The sequence below is a fragment of the Leptodactylus fuscus genome, chromosome 4 (assembly GCF_031893055.1).
Source record: "Leptodactylus fuscus isolate aLepFus1 chromosome 4, aLepFus1.hap2, whole genome shotgun sequence".
Classification (NCBI taxonomy): Eukaryota; Metazoa; Chordata; class Amphibia; order Anura; family Leptodactylidae; genus Leptodactylus; species Leptodactylus fuscus.
In genome coordinates this window covers 159,705,236-159,723,484 of record NC_134268.1, presented here as the reverse complement: position 1 = coordinate 159,723,484, position 18,249 = coordinate 159,705,236, and the positions used below count along the sequence as shown (strand labels likewise).

The 18,249-nt window shown below is 39.2% G+C and overlaps 3 protein-coding genes across 3 annotated transcripts in view; 1 reads left to right on the top strand and 2 right to left on the bottom strand.

Annotated features, from left to right (window-relative positions):
- TMEM108 (transmembrane protein 108) overlaps positions 1-18,249 on the bottom strand; it is a 515,125-nt gene that overhangs the window by 346,879 nt on the left and 149,997 nt on the right. The gene's annotated exons all lie outside the window — the stretch shown is intronic.
- Positions 1-18,249, top strand: part of ACAD11 (acyl-CoA dehydrogenase family member 11) — an 80,404-nt gene that overhangs the window by 12,412 nt on the left and 49,743 nt on the right. Inside the window, exons 8-13 of the mRNA XM_075272234.1 lie at positions 1,003-1,109; positions 1,690-1,810; positions 2,662-2,739; positions 3,257-3,395; positions 3,709-3,816; positions 6,785-6,883. Coding sequence (XP_075128335.1) covers positions 1,003-1,109; positions 1,690-1,810; positions 2,662-2,739; positions 3,257-3,395; positions 3,709-3,816; positions 6,785-6,883 — 652 coding nt within the window. The remainder of the gene's footprint in view (positions 1-1,002; positions 1,110-1,689; positions 1,811-2,661; positions 2,740-3,256; positions 3,396-3,708; positions 3,817-6,784; positions 6,884-18,249) is intronic.
- The window catches only part of ACKR4 (atypical chemokine receptor 4), a 29,692-nt gene continuing 21,688 nt past the window's right edge, over positions 10,246-18,249 (bottom strand). Inside the window, exon 2 of the mRNA XM_075271268.1 lies at positions 10,246-12,845. Within this exon, the coding sequence (XP_075127369.1) occupies positions 11,765-12,835 (1,071 nt within the window). The 5' untranslated portion in view covers positions 12,836-12,845 and the 3' untranslated portion in view covers positions 10,246-11,764. The remainder of the gene's footprint in view (positions 12,846-18,249) is intronic.

Genomic DNA, 18,249 nt, shown 5'->3' with positions numbered 1-18,249 from the left:
TTAACTTTTAGTTCTCTACAAATTTAAATATAGTTGTAAATACCCCATAAAGATTATTCCAGTAAATCCATCTTCCATTAAAAGCAGGCTTTCTCCAACCCATTGCTAGTGTTAAAGGGATCCTATCATTAAAACTCAATTTTTTGTGACTATCACGTAGGAATAGCCTTAAGAAAGGCTATTCATCTCTTACCTTTAGATGTCTTCTCCAGGCCACCGTTTTGTAGAAATTCCGATTTCCATCAGTATGCAAGTGAGTTCTCTTGCAGCACTGGGGGCAGTCCTCAGTGCTCAAACAGCACTGGGGGCGTTCCCCACTGTTGCAAGAGAACTCTCCAGTGCTGCCTCCATCTTCTTTAGGAACAGGTCTTTTTCGCGTCTTCTTCCAGCGGTGGCTTCAAACTTCTAGGCCTCGGGCAGCCAACTGCACATGCCCGCTGGCCACAAGAAAATGGCCACTTACACAGTATTGTAAGCGGCCATTTTCTTGTGGCCAGTGGGCATGCGGAGTCGGTTTTGCCCAAAGCCTAGAAGTTTGAACCCCTTGAATAATACACATGAAGACCTGTTCCTGAAGAAGATGAAGACAGTGCTGGAGAGTTCTCTCGCAGTATTGGGGACGCCCCCAGTGCTGTTTGATCGCTGAGGACCGCCCCCAGTACTGCGAGAGAACTCATTTGCATCCCGACAGAAACCGGATTATATACTGAATGGCGGCGCGGAGAAGACATCTAAAGGTAGGAGACGAATAGCCTTTGTTAAGGCTATTCCTACATGATAGTCACAAAAAATTGAGTTTAAATGATAGGATCCCTTTAAGCTGCCCACATTTCCCCTTCAAGATGATATTCTATTACATGTAACCCTTTCAGTTGGAAGGAGATGCATAAAGGAGTACCCTCTTAAATATAGAGCCTGTCTTTACAAGTAGAGCAGGTCCCTCCTGTAAAAACTTGTGCATCCTCTACAACTTGTATTTTTATTGAAATGTTTGTTTTTCAGGGAATTCATGCAAGGTTCCTACTTGGAAATTCTAGTGGGGAGAATGCCAGCATATTTGCTGATATGGTTCAACCTTTGGCAGAAAATGGGTTAAGGCTCGCTAAAAGGTAGTATGTTAAGGATCTCATGTATGCTATAAATGGTACCCCTCCAGTTTGTAAAGGTGGGCTTGCCATCAGTGTCACGTGCCCCATTAAGAACTAATATACATTTACTCATGAGGTCGGCGTTACCTCTAACATACCAGATTTTTCTACCTACCTGGTGTTTTATTTAGTTTTTCTATTGTTCTCTTTTATCTTTTTCACATATTAAATATGCTGTATACTCCTACTCAGTGTCATTTGACCTGTAGCGTGTCATAGATCTGGGTTGTACTTTATAAGGAAGAAACAAATGAAGAATAGCCTAATAAGCTGTAGCCATGGTAGTGGATGCATCTGTGTCTACTGAAGGTGTGAAAACTGGAGAGATCTTGTCTTATTTACCACACCAACAGGATGCTCAGATTATTGGATGTTGTCTTATCTTGCCTTTAGTTACCAGCTTACAACATTGAAACCGCACGCACACTGTAAGAAAGTACATGTATATAAATGTAAATTCTGAGCTTACCACATACATGATATCACATAGTTCTCTGTTTTATTTGTTGTGATATAATTTGCTCTGTTTAATACTTCCCAGGGAAAAGGCTGTTGAGCTGTCCAACTCTCCTGGTGAACTGTTCCTGCTTAGTGCTAAAGGGCAGCGAGTTTTGCTGCAAGTGAAGCAGTTCATGCAGCAACACATATATCCTGCACAACAGGTTAGATTTCTTATTTGTTTTACAGCATTCAATGTGATATACATCCAGCTCGAGTAAATTTGAGCTATACTTTCATCAGTTTCTGGTGTAAGTTATAGTAAATTATCACTAGGACATACATATCTGTGCCATTCCCACTGTTTGGAATAACTGCTTGTGCAAAACATGTGAATTATTTTTTATACCATTAAAAATTGGCATAAGGAGGTTAAGAGATCACTTCCATATTGTTCTCAGGAAGACACAAACCCTGTCCATATATCCTATTAGGGTATAGGGGCATCATAGAGGGGGATCATTCACTGAGGGCCCACTTTTTTATATCAAGTGCTTCAGTGCAGAAGTTCTGTGGCAATCTTGAGAAGTAAGGTGAATGGTTAAAGTAAGTACATTGTTAAAGGGGTTGTCCAGGGCATAGCACAAGATCAATCAGACATTGGCAGCAGACAATAGACGTGGGCATGGGTATGCTTTTTTTAAATTTATTTGTTTTGGGTTTTTTTTACTATATTACAATGTGGCCTTCACATGAGTTTTTCTGATTCCTTGACAACCCCTTTAACTTTGACCCTTAAACAACTCAAATGACTGAGCAAAAGATGCTGCTAACCTGCAGCCCTCTACAGTGCAAACAACATCATGGAATCTGTGGGGGCCCAAGTAGTTGGATTCCAAAAATGAAATGTTTGTGGCATAGATGATCAATATGCCCAAGATGTATCTAATGGTAGGAGGTTCATCATACAAATCTGTACATATAATATGTATATTGTTGTGTGTAGCTTCATGTTATAGTGTCATTTTTGTCAGCAATTTTTTTCTTCAAGCTGATATGTTTTATGTAATTTTAGGAAGTTTTAGAATATTATACAAAATATGAAAACTCACCTCTTAGATGGAAGAAACCATTGGTCATAGAGAAGCTTAAGGTAAATAGTAACATATATGCAAACATACTAATGTGGGTATCCAAGTACTGCTGTATTTTAACTCCATGCCAGAACATGGTTAGGTCTTTTTGATTTTTAAAGAGGACCTTTCATGTCCTCATGCATATGTCGGTTTTCCCATTATGTGTCGCGGGGGTGGAGATATCGGTGATGTTAATTTTGGCACTGATATCTCCCCACTGTCAGAAGAGCATTCCTGATAGTCTGGCATTACGGTTGAGCTGTGAGGAAAGCAGCCCCTTCCCCCCCTCCCAAACAGTTCTCTAACATAGCCTTGTAATGTCAGGGGGGGTGTTCGTTACGATAACGCTGAGCTCTGAGAAACACATCCCCCCCAAGTACAAATCTATGCACGTGTGCAGCTGGGGAGGGGGCATTCCTCACAGCCCAGCAATGACGCAATATTAGACAGGGTCCGTGGACAATAATGCCACCATTTTAAATGCTAACAATCTGTTTGAAAAAAAATGTATTTGAGAATTTCCTTTATTACTAGGAACTGGCAAAAGCTGAAGGATTGTGGAATTTGTTTCTGCCTGCTGTCAGTGGTCTTAGCCAGACAGACTATGCATTCATTGCGGAAGAAACTGGGAAACTTTTCTTTGCTCCAGAAGTTTTCAATTGTCAAGCACCAGGTATGTGTAACCAGCAGTTATACTGCACATCATGAAGGACCCATATGTGGTACATAACAGAAAACCATTGTACACTGGCATTGTATAAGCTGAGAATACAAACTGCAGCAGAACCTTAATAGTCACTTTTGTACATGAATGGGGTCCATCAGCTTCTGTACAACAGATCCAGCACTGCATTGTGGTTCCTGTATAAATGAAAGCCACAACACTAATATGAAGTATAAGTGTACTATAAAAAAAAGTATGTAAAAAAATTATGTCTGAAAAGATAGTTTTTCTAACTATATACTGTATTGTGCTGTTTTTGCAGACACTGGTAACATGGAGGTGCTTCATATGTATGGCACAGAGGAACAAAAGAAGCAATGGCTTGAGCCTTTGCTTGAAGGGAAGATCCAGTCTTGTTTCTGCATGACAGGTAAGGCTGCTTAATGGATATGTATGCTAGTTAACTGAATAGAGAAGAATGCATCTGTGTACAGTGTTGGCCAAAACTATTGACACCCCTGCAATTCTGTCAGATAATACTCATTTTCTTCCAGAAAATGATTGCAATCACAAATTCTTTGGTATTATTATCTTCATTTAATTTGTCTTCAAACGAAAACCACAAAAAGAATTCTCAAAAAGCCAAATTGGATATAATTCAACACCAAACATAAAAAAGGGGGTGGACAAAAGTATTGGCACTGTTTGAAAATCATGTTATGCTTCTCTAATTTGTGTAATTAACAGCACCTGTTACTTACCTGAGGCACCTAACAGGTGGTGGCAATAACTAAATCACACTTGCAGCCAGTTGAAATGGATTAAAGTTGACTCAACCTCTGTCCTATGTCCTTGTGTGTACCACATTGAGCATGGAGAAAAGAAAGAAGACCAAAAAACTGTCTGAGGACTTGAGAAGCAAAATTGTGAGGAAGCAACAGGTCCATCTCCAAAGACCAGAATGTTCCTGTGTCTACCGTGCACAGTGTCATCAAGAAGTTTAAAGCCCATGGCACTGTGGCTAACCTCCCTAGATGTAGACAGAAAAGAAAAATTGACGAGAGATTTCAACGCAAGATTGTGCGGACGGTGGATAAAGAACCTCAAATAACATCCAAACAAGTTCAAGCTGCCCTGCAGTCCGAGGGTACAACAGTGTCACCCCGTACTATCCGTCAGCGTCTGAATGAAAAGGGACTGTATGGTAGGATACCCAGGAAGACCCCACTTCTTACCCAGAGACATAAAAAAGCCAGGCTGGAGTTTGCCAAAACTTACCTGAGAAAGCCAAAAACATTTTGGAAGAATGTTCTCTGGTCAGATGAGACAAAAGTAGAGCTTTTTGAGAGAAGGCATCAACATAGAGTTTCCAGGAAAAAAAAGAGGCCTTCAAAGAAAAGAACACGGTCCCTACAAACATGGCGGAGGTTCCCTGATGTTTTGGGGTTGCTTTGCTGCCTCTGGCACTGGACTGCTTGACCGTGTGCATGGCATTATGGATTCTGAAGACTACCAACAAATTTTGCAGCATAATGTAGGGCACAGTGTGAGAAAGCTGGGTCTCCCTCAGAGGTCATGGGTCTTCCAGCAGGACAATGACCCAAACACACTTCAAAAAGCACTAGAAAATGGTTTGAGAGAAAGCACTGGAGACTTCTAAAGTGGCCAGCAATGAGTCCAGCCCTGAATCCCATAGAACACCTGTGGAGAGATCTCAAAATGGCAGTTTGGAGAAGGCCCCCTTCACATTTCAGGGACCTGGAGCAGTTTGCCAAAGAAGAATGGTCTAAAATTCCAGCAGAGCCTTGTAAGATTCTCATGGATGGTTACCGGAAGCGGTTGTTCGCAGTTATTTTATCTAAAGGTTGTGCTACCAAGTATTAGGCTGAGGGGGCCAATACTTTTGTCCGGCCCATTTTTGGAGTTTTGTGTAAAATGATCAATGATTTGACTTTTTTTTCATTCTCTTTTGTGTTTTTTCATTGCAAGCAAAATAAATGAAGATATTAATACCAAAGAGTTTGTGCTTGCAAACATTTTCTGGAAGAAAATGAGTATTGACAGAATTGCAGGGGTGCCAATACTTTTGGCCTACACTGTATAAGGTATTTCTATTGTGACACTGTGAAATAAATGTCCTGGGATATATATCATTAATCTAGACATCAAAACATGACGATTATACAAACATGAGCAGAGCGAGGAAGACACTGTTGATCTCATGTAGCAGAAAGGATCAGTTAAAATCGCTCTTACTGAATTCCTCCTCCCGTTTCAACCTCTACCACAAGAGACAAATCTAATATGTGCCTTGCTATGGGCTTGATGATAATGACCTTTATTAAAATCATGATTAATTGAACATTCTGCCTCAATTTCAATTAATGAACAAATATTTTAGGACATTCCCCTTTTTACATTCCACGCCCCCTATTTATATGTTACACAATACCACAGCAGCATATCAGCGATACTCATCAGATACCTTACAGTTAGATATCCCTTACCCAATGTCAGTATGAGACAGGATAGCTTCTTGGTGACTTCTACTAATATTCCATATAGTTATCTTTTGTGTCACCCCCTATTTCCACATACATTGTGTGCAGGTTCCTCACTCTTGTTTGAATTATTTTGTAAAATGTGAACCCCTCATTCACCACAAGATGGCGTTCATTATTAAAAGAATCAACTTTGGTTACCTTACTTGTGTGTTCGAGGCAAACACAAGTGTTCAGAAACGTTCTTTTAGGTAATTTGTTTTTTTGCGAGGGAGGCACCATCTTTTTTCCAACTATCATACCTTGGTGGTCCTGTTTCTTATAGATCTGTCCAGTTTCAGTCAAATATTGAGAAAATGTTTTTGTTTCTGTAATTACTTTCTATACCAATTCCCCCATGATTTTCTAGATCTCTGCTTGCTTTCATTCATTCAGCTTACTTCCAGTGTATCAATGTCAGTCCATGGTCATGTGATATACAGTCCATGGTCATGTGATGGACAGACAGGTGCACTGCTCGTTACAGTCACAGCACAGTAATCAGACACTTGCCTGGTAACGAGCTGTGCACCTATGTGTCCATGGACGGACTTTTATCTATTTGGGGTAGAGAATGAATGACAGCAAGCAGAGATCTAGTAAACCATGAGGAATTCATACAGGTAGTATATTGGAAAATTGTGTAACTTTTCACTGTACAGACAATAAAATGTTCCTCTCAATATTTGTCTTAATATGGACAACCCCTTTACTAGTGCCAACATTAAAGGGAAAAAAACAAACAAAAAAAAGCAGTGTCACATAGAGGAAAGGTATAGGTTCTTTGAACTCATAGTCTATCTTTCACCAAGCTTTATCAGCATGACTCTAAATGTACATTATATTTTCCTTATTCAGAGCCTGATGTGGCTTCCAGTGATGCCACCAACATGGAGTGCAGCATCAACAGAGATGGAGATAGCTACATAGTCAATGGGAAGAAGTGGTGGAGCAGTGGTGAGCAAAACTCATTCTTCATTTACTAAAAGGCCTATACAAATATAGACAGACATTTTATATACCGTATATCAAATCATAAAGTGAATCATTTTAGCAATATGCTCATGGTAAACAAAAACATTATACTTCCTTCCCTCTTTGTAGCCCCCAAATCTAATTTCATTTTGTAAAATCTACTGTTACAGCCCTTCACCCTTTTTATACCCATATGTCCAATATTTAACTTCTCCAACTTTTTGTCATGTTCAAAGCGGTTTTGTCATATTGCCGGAAAGTGGCGCTGTGGTAGACATTACAGTGCCATATGCACGGGCGCTCCCGTTCTGTGTACATCTGCATCTTACATGTTTGTGCACATATCTCTAGGTCTATGATTTCTTCTTAACATTTTATTATAGAAACTTTACACCTAATAAATAAATATAAAAACTCCTCCTTTTTATTACCAGTTATATCAGCAGACAGACAATGAAATACTGACATAGTTGCAAATAGACACAATCACTTCTAACCCTAATAAGAGGCAACATATAATGCGTACTGTGTATATTGTTTAATAAACATCCTATATAGACATATTCAAATATTTATTATCCAGTCATTGGAAACTTAGGCTAGGTTCACATCTGTATTCGGGTTTCCGTTTGGGAGGTCCGCATTAAAAAGCGGTTACCTTAGGAAACCTGCCAGAAAAGGGCGCAAAATACAGAGAGAAAAATGGTGCTTGCAGTGCTTTTCTTTCCGTATTTTTCATGTGAAAGAATAGGATCTCTGAACGGAGAGCTACCGCTGGTGTGAACACAGCCTTAGTTATTAGAAAACATTGTAAAGTTCACATAAGGGACTAACTACTTTATTTCATTTCTCTTGTTAGGCAAATGTTTGCAGTTTTAATGGTCACTATGTTCAGTCTCTAATATGTAGTCTTTGTGTGTATTCCTGGATGGGAATAGATGTCTCTCCACCCTATTCCTCCTTATTTCAGAACCGGATATAACTTGTTTGAAATTTATGTCGTCATGTTATTCCCAAGAAATCCTTCTGCTTTTAACTCTTGGGAGTCATTACATCCTTAGATAATATTCCAATTAGAAATACTACAACTTGTAGTATCCGGAGTTGTAATTTTCAGCAGCTTTAAGACTACAGGATGGAAATATCTATTGTGTACTGTAAGAAATTAGTACAGTATGTGAAACTGTGTCCACCCTTACCTCTGCTTGTGTATGGTGAAAGAGATAATCGGCTATCAGACCCACACATATCTAAAACTGATGGCTTATCCTAAGGCTAGAGCATCAATATTTAGAAAAGTAGATAACCCCTTTAAGGACTTCAGTTTCTCATGAAACCTACTCAATACAATATCTTATCTTAATATGATCGTAAAACCCATGATGCCCACAAGCACTGGATGACCACAAGAGTATAGCAAAATTAAGTTGTTTTGAAAAGCTAGTCGTGTTGTGACTCTCATCTATCTGGACATATCCAAAAGAGGAACTCTAGATTAAGGCCAAGACCCCACATTTTACCCACAGCGTTGTTCCTCTGTGGACTTTCAAGCCCTTGTTCTACCTATACAGAAAACGCTAGTGTTTCCGCATTATACCTGACTTTTTTTTCCTGCAAAGTGTGTATGGGATTGGCCAGCATACCATCCACATTGCAGGTACTATAAAAAACTGATTTTTTTTCCCTAAAGGACTTGTCTTCATTGCAGCCCTTGACTATGAGAACCAAATGTTTCAGTGGCATATGATATACTAGCAAGGTGTGCAGTGGAAAAACTTTAAGTGGCACTAAATATACCATTCTAAGGTAGATAAGGCATATTAGAAGGCGTCCACATGTTCTCGCTCCATAACCTTTATCTACTATCTCAGATAGATAAAGCAAGTGGTAAAGATTTCCTTTGGATATTTGTGCTGTAAATGTTTAGACCTCCCCCTGTTCTGACCTTTTCATTGTAAAAGCTTTAACTTTGACAACTAACTGGTTGCACTTAAATACTTCCAGACAAACTTCAAATGCTGTTATATTACATTTCAGTAAGATCTCTGCGCTTGTTATAAATCTTTTTATTTTAGCTTTTTCAAGACATAAAAGTCACATATGTAGAGAACTCCCTTTTCTGTATGCTTTGTCCACATCACTTAAAATAAATCTTCAGGTCAAGCACTCATTTCAACTTATCTTAGTATTGGTAGCATGTCATATTACTATCTGACTATACTGTCTATTTCTTTTTCTTTTCTGTCTTTTTTTTTTGAATAACCAAGGGATTTTGTCACCAGAGAACTATTAGATATCAAATCAGTCACAGAACATTGTAGAGGCCATTATTCTGAGCACCACCATATCTTAGATAGTGTAATAGATTTCCTTAAAAAAAAAACAACACTTTTTTTTATATAAATGTGAAAATGATCTCAAGTGCAATGTCTATGCCATTTCAAGCAGAATAGTAATGATGTCTGTCTGTCTATCTATCTATCTATCTATCTATCTATCTATCTAATATATATATAATGATAATATGCAGCACAAAGATATAGATCACATAGGTGTCATATAGTAATGTATATAACAAGGCATTCAGACTTATTAGTGCATCTCACCCAAATAATTTTGCCTTACTTTAAAAGGTACAAAGAATAAATCTTCATTTGCCTTTGTGTATTAGGCTCTATTCACACAGAGTAACGCCAGGCGTCATTTGTGTGTAATTTGTTTGTCTTTTACGGCCGTCATAAAACGTTTACATAGAGTTCTATAGGAAAAGACGACAGTAATTTATGGCCGTCATTACAATGACGGCCGTAAATGACGGCCGTAAATGATGGCCGTCTTTTCCTATAGAACTCTATGTAAACGTTTTATGACGGCCGTAAAAGATGCACAAATTACACACAAATGACGCCTGGCGTTACTCTGTGTGAATGGAGCCTTACACTTATGTGCCACATGTCGGCAAATTTTAATGATTGCTTCCACTCCTTACTATTGCGTTGACATTTGTGTGAGCGTCACTGAATATTTGAGGCATTTTACATAGATATAGGGTCACTGAGATAATATTATTGTATTTTTCTTGGTCAGTTCACCACAGCATTCTGTTTCTTGTGAAATCACTGTTTGCTTTCCTAAAATCCAACTTAAATATACAGTACTTGTTTGACTTACGGGTTTGAGGATAACATTACAGGTCATGAAGATCAGTTGTCGAAAGCATTAGACCTGATGTGCCTGCACATGTAAGAACATTTCTTTGAAGAGATTTATAATAACCAGGGAAAAATAATATTAAAAACAAATAATATTAAATAAATAATATATATATTTTATTATACGTGATACAACAATGCTACAAAACTAAATATCGTTATAAATGGTTTAAATAGGAACAGAGGAAAGAGCCTTTCATACCATATATTATTTATAACACCCTGTCAGTGTAACAGCAATTCTCTTCTTCATTCTTGAAACTAAGTACATGTCTGCTCGGACTTTTCTAGGATTTTGATATTGCTGACTTATTAACATAGGTTTTTACTATCAGATGTCCAACTCCTGGCAATTGCACTGATCAGGCTAGTTTCACATCGGCATCAGAGTAGCCATTGAAAACTGCCGGATGAGAAAGTGCTGCAAGTCTGGCGGTCTCAATTGAAGACAATGATCGATCTCATTATGGTCAATGGAGGTCCACTGTTTTAGCAGTCCACCTGTCTGTCGTTTCAGCCTTCAGTGGACCAGAACAACAGAAATCACAATGCAGTTGTGGCCATAGCGTTAGTAGGCCAGTACTGCCTCCTCATTGTAACCTCACTGGGGGTTACTATTTTCCTGCACAGTCTGCACTGATTGAACAATATCAGAATGTTTACGTCCCTGCTAGTCCCCAGTTATCAGTTTTTTCATAAATCTCTGCAAAAAATAATAGACTAAAACAGACAAAGGGAGTCTGTCAGAAAACAAGCCAGTCTCAGTGCATTGTAGGGGACCATTTCTATGATTGACATGTTTTAAGAAGCATATAAATAATGTGTTAGAGCCTCCAAGGTTCCCAGCTGGAAAATGTTATGTGCAGTCTCACAGTTGTAGGGTAGGAAGAAGCTGTCAACCAAGTGAATAGGGGGGAATTTCATACAGGGAGACGGAGCCCTTGGAGATTCATCCAGATCTATATTTTCCTTTTTATAGAAAATGGTACACTTTTTAGATCTAAATGTCTAATAGTCTAATAGATGTGTGATATGAAATACTGTTGTCAACATAGACACAATTATTATAAGAGTAATAACTTTATTGGCTGACCAGAAAAAATGATATTAGCAAGGTATGGAGCTCAGAGGCCTACTCATCCGACACATTTACTGTACCAAAAAAGGAATTTCCCTTATTAAAAATCAACCCATTGACTATAGGCTAACAATGGTATATATATTGATCCAATGGAACATGCTGTATATTGAAGAAAATACCTTGCACATAAAAATGGCCATATAAGAAATAGAAATAGTAAAAAACTAAATTAATATAGAACAGTAGTATACAGATGTGAATAAATCCTAACACAATAACTGTTACAGAAAAGATATTGAATGCCGCATGTCTAAGGTTCTGTGCACATGAACATGTGCCTTATCAGTGTGCTAGCCGTGTTTTTTAACAGCTAGTACACTGACCCATTATTTTGTAGGGCCGCATACATATGACTTAGAACAGGCTGTCAGTTTTTCGGCTTGAGTCACTGCAGTAAATGTATGGGTATGTAAACCACATAGGTGGCACACCGTTATTCTCAATCCATTTTCCCACAGACCCTATATTACACACGTGTGTATGTGTAGCCTAAAAGTGGAATACAGAGTTTTAGATAGAAAAACTGTTTGTTTCTTCTACATGATTGTCCGAATTCAATGAATACTCCTCAACACTTTGAGTTTTTTGTCTTCTCCAAGAGCCAACCTTTTTCACGGTCTTAGTAACGTAGGATTTAAATGTGGTCCCCATGTAAGCATATAGTAGTGGATTGAGGCAGCAGTGAAATAAGGCCATACTGCTTGTCACCTGCATCATTATGTCTATAGTTTTGCTGATTTGGCAATTTGTTATCAAGGCGTATACAATATCAATGGCCCTCCAGAATTTGATAGCATTATATGGCAGCTGCGTTATAAGAAACATTCCCACCACGACCAATAAGACCTTCAGTGAGCGAGATCTTTTGATGTTTGGGGTTTTAATAAGGACTTTGGCCATAGAAGAATAGCAGAACAGCATGATAATGAAAGGAATGACAAAGCAGCACACGGTTTCCAGAATCTGAATGAAGGCAGTGACCTCTTTTACCGAATCTTTAGGGTATGTTGGTAGGCAGGCTGGCTTTCCATTGTGGTTCTTTACCTCACTGAATTGTAAATCGGGGATGCTCAGCAACACTGAAGTGATCCATACAAAAAGGCAAATCGCCCAGCATCTTCTTCTGAAATTTTGATTGGTCGTCACTTTAAGCACAGCAAAATACCTGTCCAAGCTAATGCAAGCCAGGAATAGCATACCGGAGCCAAAGTTTACAGTATACAGAGCAGAGGTTATCTTGCACATTGCTTTTCCAAACTGCCAACCAATGGAAGCATCTACGGCCCAAAATGGAAGCGTGAAGAGCAGCAAGAGATCTGCTACGGCTAGATTCAGCAGATAGACATCCGTCTTAGTTTTCATTTTCTTATAATAGGCATAAATGGCAACTACTAAGGAATTGCCAGCTATGCCAACCACAAATGTTACAGAGTAGAATGCTGGGAGGAAAACTGAAGCAAATTTCCGGATGTCATGCTTCATGCACAGTTCTTCGTAACTATCATAGTCGAAAGCAGTGTGGTTGTAATCTTCATAGATTTCTGTTGTTGTCACTGTTGTCATGGTCAAGTGTTGAGTCATTTTGCTGTTTCTGGTGAGGAAAATAGAGAATATTGTTATATCTTAGGAACAGTATTTCTCCTCTAAGCATGTGGATGTTTTATTTCTCATAAAATTATGTTAGGCAACAACATTTATGGAGAATTCTAGTCTGCTCCAGAGTAAGTAAAAAAAGTATACCAATAAAAAAAGAAAATATACCATTTCATAAAAATGCAATAAACTAGCACCTAGTATTCACATGGACCCAACCAAAACGCAAAATGCTCCTGGATGTAAGAAATATGGGCAACAAAGGGTGATAATTACATACTTCATAGGGTATCCCCCTCCATGTATGGTAATGTGTACTACTTATTGGGAAATCCTGTTGAAGTTACAATGAAAGTACACCATGTGGATTCAAAATAGACTCCACATAGCATTTTGTAGTGAACAGCTCTTCTAGCCATAACAGTGCTGACAGAACACTGCATTGTGCCTTCAACAGGGTTCGCCAATAAGCAGTACACCCTTACCTTACAGGGAGGAGGGGGGATCCCCTATGAAGTGTGTGATTGTCTCGCTTTGTTACCCATAGCATTTACATACACTAAGGAGTCCTGTGGGTCCAGGATAAAATGTATATTGGGATAGGGTGCATCAGGGCCAATCTTTTTTTAGGGTAAGCCTGGGTACTGCCTTATTAAGGTTGGAGCAATTTCAGGGACATAGGGACAGCTTGTAGGGGCCTTACGGGGTCAGTATCTTTGGACTGGTGACTCTCACATCTGTGGTTGAGGCCCCTGAAGCTCCTGGGCCTGAAACTGTACTGCGACCAGCCGTAACCCATAGGAATACACTTGGACACATTAAAGGGGTTTTCCGGGAAATTTTTTTTTTTAAAGTGTCTTAGTGCTATTAATGGGTTAATAAATGCACCCATATACCTTTTTGAGTCATTTCTGGGTGTCTCTGGGGCCCCTGGTATCTCCTGCTATTGTTTACATTTCTAATTCCTGTTATGTAATTTCCTAACCCCTCTCACCTTACTCCCCCCTCCTGCCTCACTCCCCTCCCTCCCATACACCCCTTCCTTGACTCTCTAGCTATCCCACCCTTCCCTACCTACTCAGCCCAACCACTGACCCATAGTATATACTTACCCTTACCCTTCCTATGAGATGGCCCTCCTGTACTGATTCAGTCTTCTCCAGCGACAATCCACCTCTACTGCGCATGCATGCACAGTAGAAGTGAATTACCAGCAGTAGTGCGCGCACACTGCTTGGAGAAGAGCGTGCACCCTGCCAAATCAGTACAGAAGGAATAGCCGTCTCACCAGAAGAAGCCTGGATTATAATGGAGTGGAAAGGGAGGGGGTTGTTTTACTTCTTACTTCTGCTGGTTCTCTGTTGTATATGACTATCTTAAAGGGAGTCTGTAAGCTATCACATATAAACTAGACACACCATACTGTAGGACTTCCATTGATATCTTCACAATTGTCATTTGATGCTTCCAACGCTTAGAAGTTCAGGTTTTTATAAATCTACAATTGAATCCCCAAGTACTACCTGTGGACATTTCTTTAGATCCCAGAGACCTTGAATCTCAAAGAATGCCCCAAGTAGCACTTAGGGACTCATAGGCATATTTATAAAAACCTGAATTTCTCAGCATTAAATCATTGGATAATAGTAAAAAGGTGCCATTGAACTTTTTAGATAGTTATTATTTGATTTATGTATATTTGTATTCATTTTCTTCTCATTTATTATGGGAGAATGTGTTCTCGCTGACCTTTTAGATTTTGTTGTTTAAATGAAGTCTATAAAACTAATAAAAATAGTATTAAAGGGGTATTCCCACGTCGCATACTCACCAGTCTTCATTGCTGTAAAATCTTCTGTCTTCCTGCTTTGTTGCGTCATTGGTGGGTGGGGTTACATATGCAAAGCCAGCGGCGAGATGCTGCTGGCCCTTCGTGCATGCTCATAGATGGTGAGACCAGTCTAGCCTTCACAATGCGAATACAGACCCGGCATCCCTACCCCCTCAGAGCAGCAGATACATCACTTGACTTATGACCAGATAAGTCAAGGGATGTGTCAAAAAAAAATGAATAAAGTAAGATAGTGGACAAACAAAGCAGTTTTGCTGAAGCAATGTATTTAGGAAAAGTCTTACATCCACATTAACAAGCAGTATAGATAGGATCCTTGTGATGGGACTACCCCTTTAAGAAATATATCATTGGAATCTGTGTAAACTAGCTTGTAGGACTGTGTCTGGTTTGTAAGTAATATTCATGCTGACAGGCTCCCTTTAATTCCTGCTTCCTTTAGCTAAGCCTAGACTCCCATCTTTTCCGTTGCCAAAGACAGATGGTATTAGGAATGGGAGAGCGCTTGCCTATTTGCCAAGTTTATTTTAATGTGGCCAAACACACTATAGTAACCTTGACCAGATGGCTGACTTTGGATGTACGGTCTGTCTATTTAATGGGTGCTGTCTCTTTCCCAATAGCTGATGTCGAGGCTTGTATGATCCTTTGTCCTCGTAATAGAGGAGCCGCTGCCAGAGCTGTAACTAGTTTTGTTTTTTTGTTTGGTGTAAATAAATAAAAAAATAACAAAGACCACAGTGGGGTTTTATCAGTAAAAGGAAAAAAAAAAAACAGAAACCAAAAGGGATCTTCAGTCTTTATTGAAACACTGCAGTGAATTCTGAGAAACACTGTAGAAATGTTACTAATATGGGGAATACAGCAAGGGAACCATTCTGTAAATTTTCCAGAATTGCAACAACAATGTTTTATTCTAAAAGTATAGAAGTGTATAAAGAGATGAATAAATAAAGATATAACACTTCCATATGGAAGGCATCAAAAACACTATAAAACATATGAAAAGCAACTTGTGACCAACAATGGTTAAATTAATAAGACAACGATTTTTAATATGCCCTGTTAAAGGGGTTGTCCAGGATAAATTAAAACTTTATCCCTAAGCTAAACCCCCTTCCCCCGGCTAACTTCTAATACACTCCCCTTAAAAATATATATATATATATATATGTACCCATATGCCTGGGGCAGTCAATGTGCAGTATTACATACCGCTAGAAAGACAACAGTGTCATGAATCAGTTTTCCCAGTATGAGCCCTGGTGCTGGAGAGATCGGTATCATTAATTTTGGCATGACATCTCTCCATTGTCAGAAAGGTGTCATCACTGGGCTATGAGGAACGCTGCCCCTCACAGTACTCTTCCATAGACTTGTCAGTCTTCTTATGTCAAGATCAACTGCATTTGGTCTCTCAGTGAAGATCCAAGGTATGATAATAGGATTTCCACACCACATAAACCTTTTACAGGAGTTGTACATAGATTAGAACAACCTCTCTGGAGGCCGGAGGAGGTGTACAATAAAAAATAAAGCATAGTTACCTGTCCTCAGCGTTCCATTGTCCGCCACTGGTGTCTGTTCAGTTCCATGTCGGTACATCAATGCTGGAAGCCCTCATTTCATGTGACCTTAGACCAATGGGCGGTCGCTGGAGAGGGACCAGTGACGTGACTCGCATAGATCACCGAATCCTTGCCAGTGACCACTGAGGCCGCTGATCTCAACAGACATGTGAGCCTGAGGACTTCCAGCATAAATGCATCGGTACAAGACCGATCAGACACCAAAGGTGGACAAAGCAATGCTGGGGACATGTAGGAATACGTTATTTTTATGTTATGCCTCCGCACGGTTTGCTCCAGTCCATGGACAAACCTTTTATTGTAGCAGTCTATGGTTAAATGCCCTTTATCATGGAGCAGTTATCCTGATAATAGGCCATTATAATTGTCCAAATCATCACCTGACAAACCGGCAAAACATTTATTTATCAATTTGATAATGTCCTTGTAAACATTCATTTAACATGCAAATGGAAACTAGCAAGTTATGATTATTAATTTCTAACCATTACTGCAGTAGATCGTAAAAAGTCATACACCGTGCCTCAATAATTTTATTTGTTTTTTATTACAATTGGCAGTTTTTAATGAAGCAATTCTTAAGTAAAAGAAAATAAAGCATAGGAATTTCCTAAGCCACAAGCCCTGCCTACTCCCATCATCTCTAACACTAGCCTAGGGAGGTGGGGGTGCGCATGAGGCTCTGAAGGCATGTGAATGAGAGAGGACCGGTCCAAGAAGAACGGAGAGCGGCAGCGGATCTGTGCAGGTAAGTTGAGCGATCGGGATCGGAATTCCGTTCCCGATCTTTTTTAGGTGGGATTGGAACCCGGTTGCGATCGTGAAATTTACTCAATCGCCGATTGGGATCCGATCTTTTCCGATGCTGATCGCTCAACCCTGCTTATTGTCATGCTGCTGTAACACACTGAAATTTCTCCATGGTGGGACTATTAAAGGATTATCTTATCTTATTTGTATTATCATTTGGATGGGACACAAATATGGAATGGTTAGCTGGGAACTCAATGGGATGGTGAGGGGATTTGCTTAAAGGGGCTCTATCATTGGGAAAAGTCATTTTTAGATAAGCACATCCTTGCATAGCCTTTAAAAAGGCTATTTCACACATATCTTTTGTTTGTAAATTGCCTCAGTAGATTTGGAATAATTCAGTTTTTATTCACATGTTAATGAACCTCCACCGTGCATCGGAAGTGTCACTGTGCACTGTGCTGATGACTCTTCTTTGCTGTACATACACATAGAGCAGACTGTGATCACAGACACTTCCGGTGCACATTGGAAGCTCATTAACATATATATAAAAACTGACTTATTCCAAATCTACTGAGGCAATTTACATACAAAAAGAATGTTTGAAATAGCCTTTCTAAAGCCTATGCAAAGATGTGCTTATCTAAAAATGACTTTTCCCAATGATAGAGCCCCTTTAAAGATCTTATAAATCAAAATTATCTGTAATTATCTACACTTTCTTCTCCTCTAGCTTCAGGCTGAAAATTCATGTAAAATATATTTCTCCCCTCTCTCACCTCATACCCCATACTGTCCTCTTAAATGTTCCATCCAGATCTCTATAGGGCAAACATCTTGATGCCAAGTCTTCAAGATTGTTTCATGCAATGTACCAAACAGGCTTGATGTTACAGGTCTTCCCTTACTCTACTATCTTCTTTACTTTCCTGGCAGCTTCTTTTTCTATTTTTGATATCAAGAATTGGCTACTGTGGGAACTTTGTACAGTTATTTAGTTTATTGTCTTTCTATCCTATTCTGTTGTATTAAACTATAATGATTACAGTTGTACAAGTTTAGATGTGCTGCATCCTCGCCCTTCAAGTCCAGTTGTCTTTGCTGAGTTTGCACCATTGTATGTTTAATGAAGAAAAAGTGTACAAGAGTTGACTAAGCTATGTTTATGGGAACGGCACACATAACTGGAAGAAATGAATCATAGT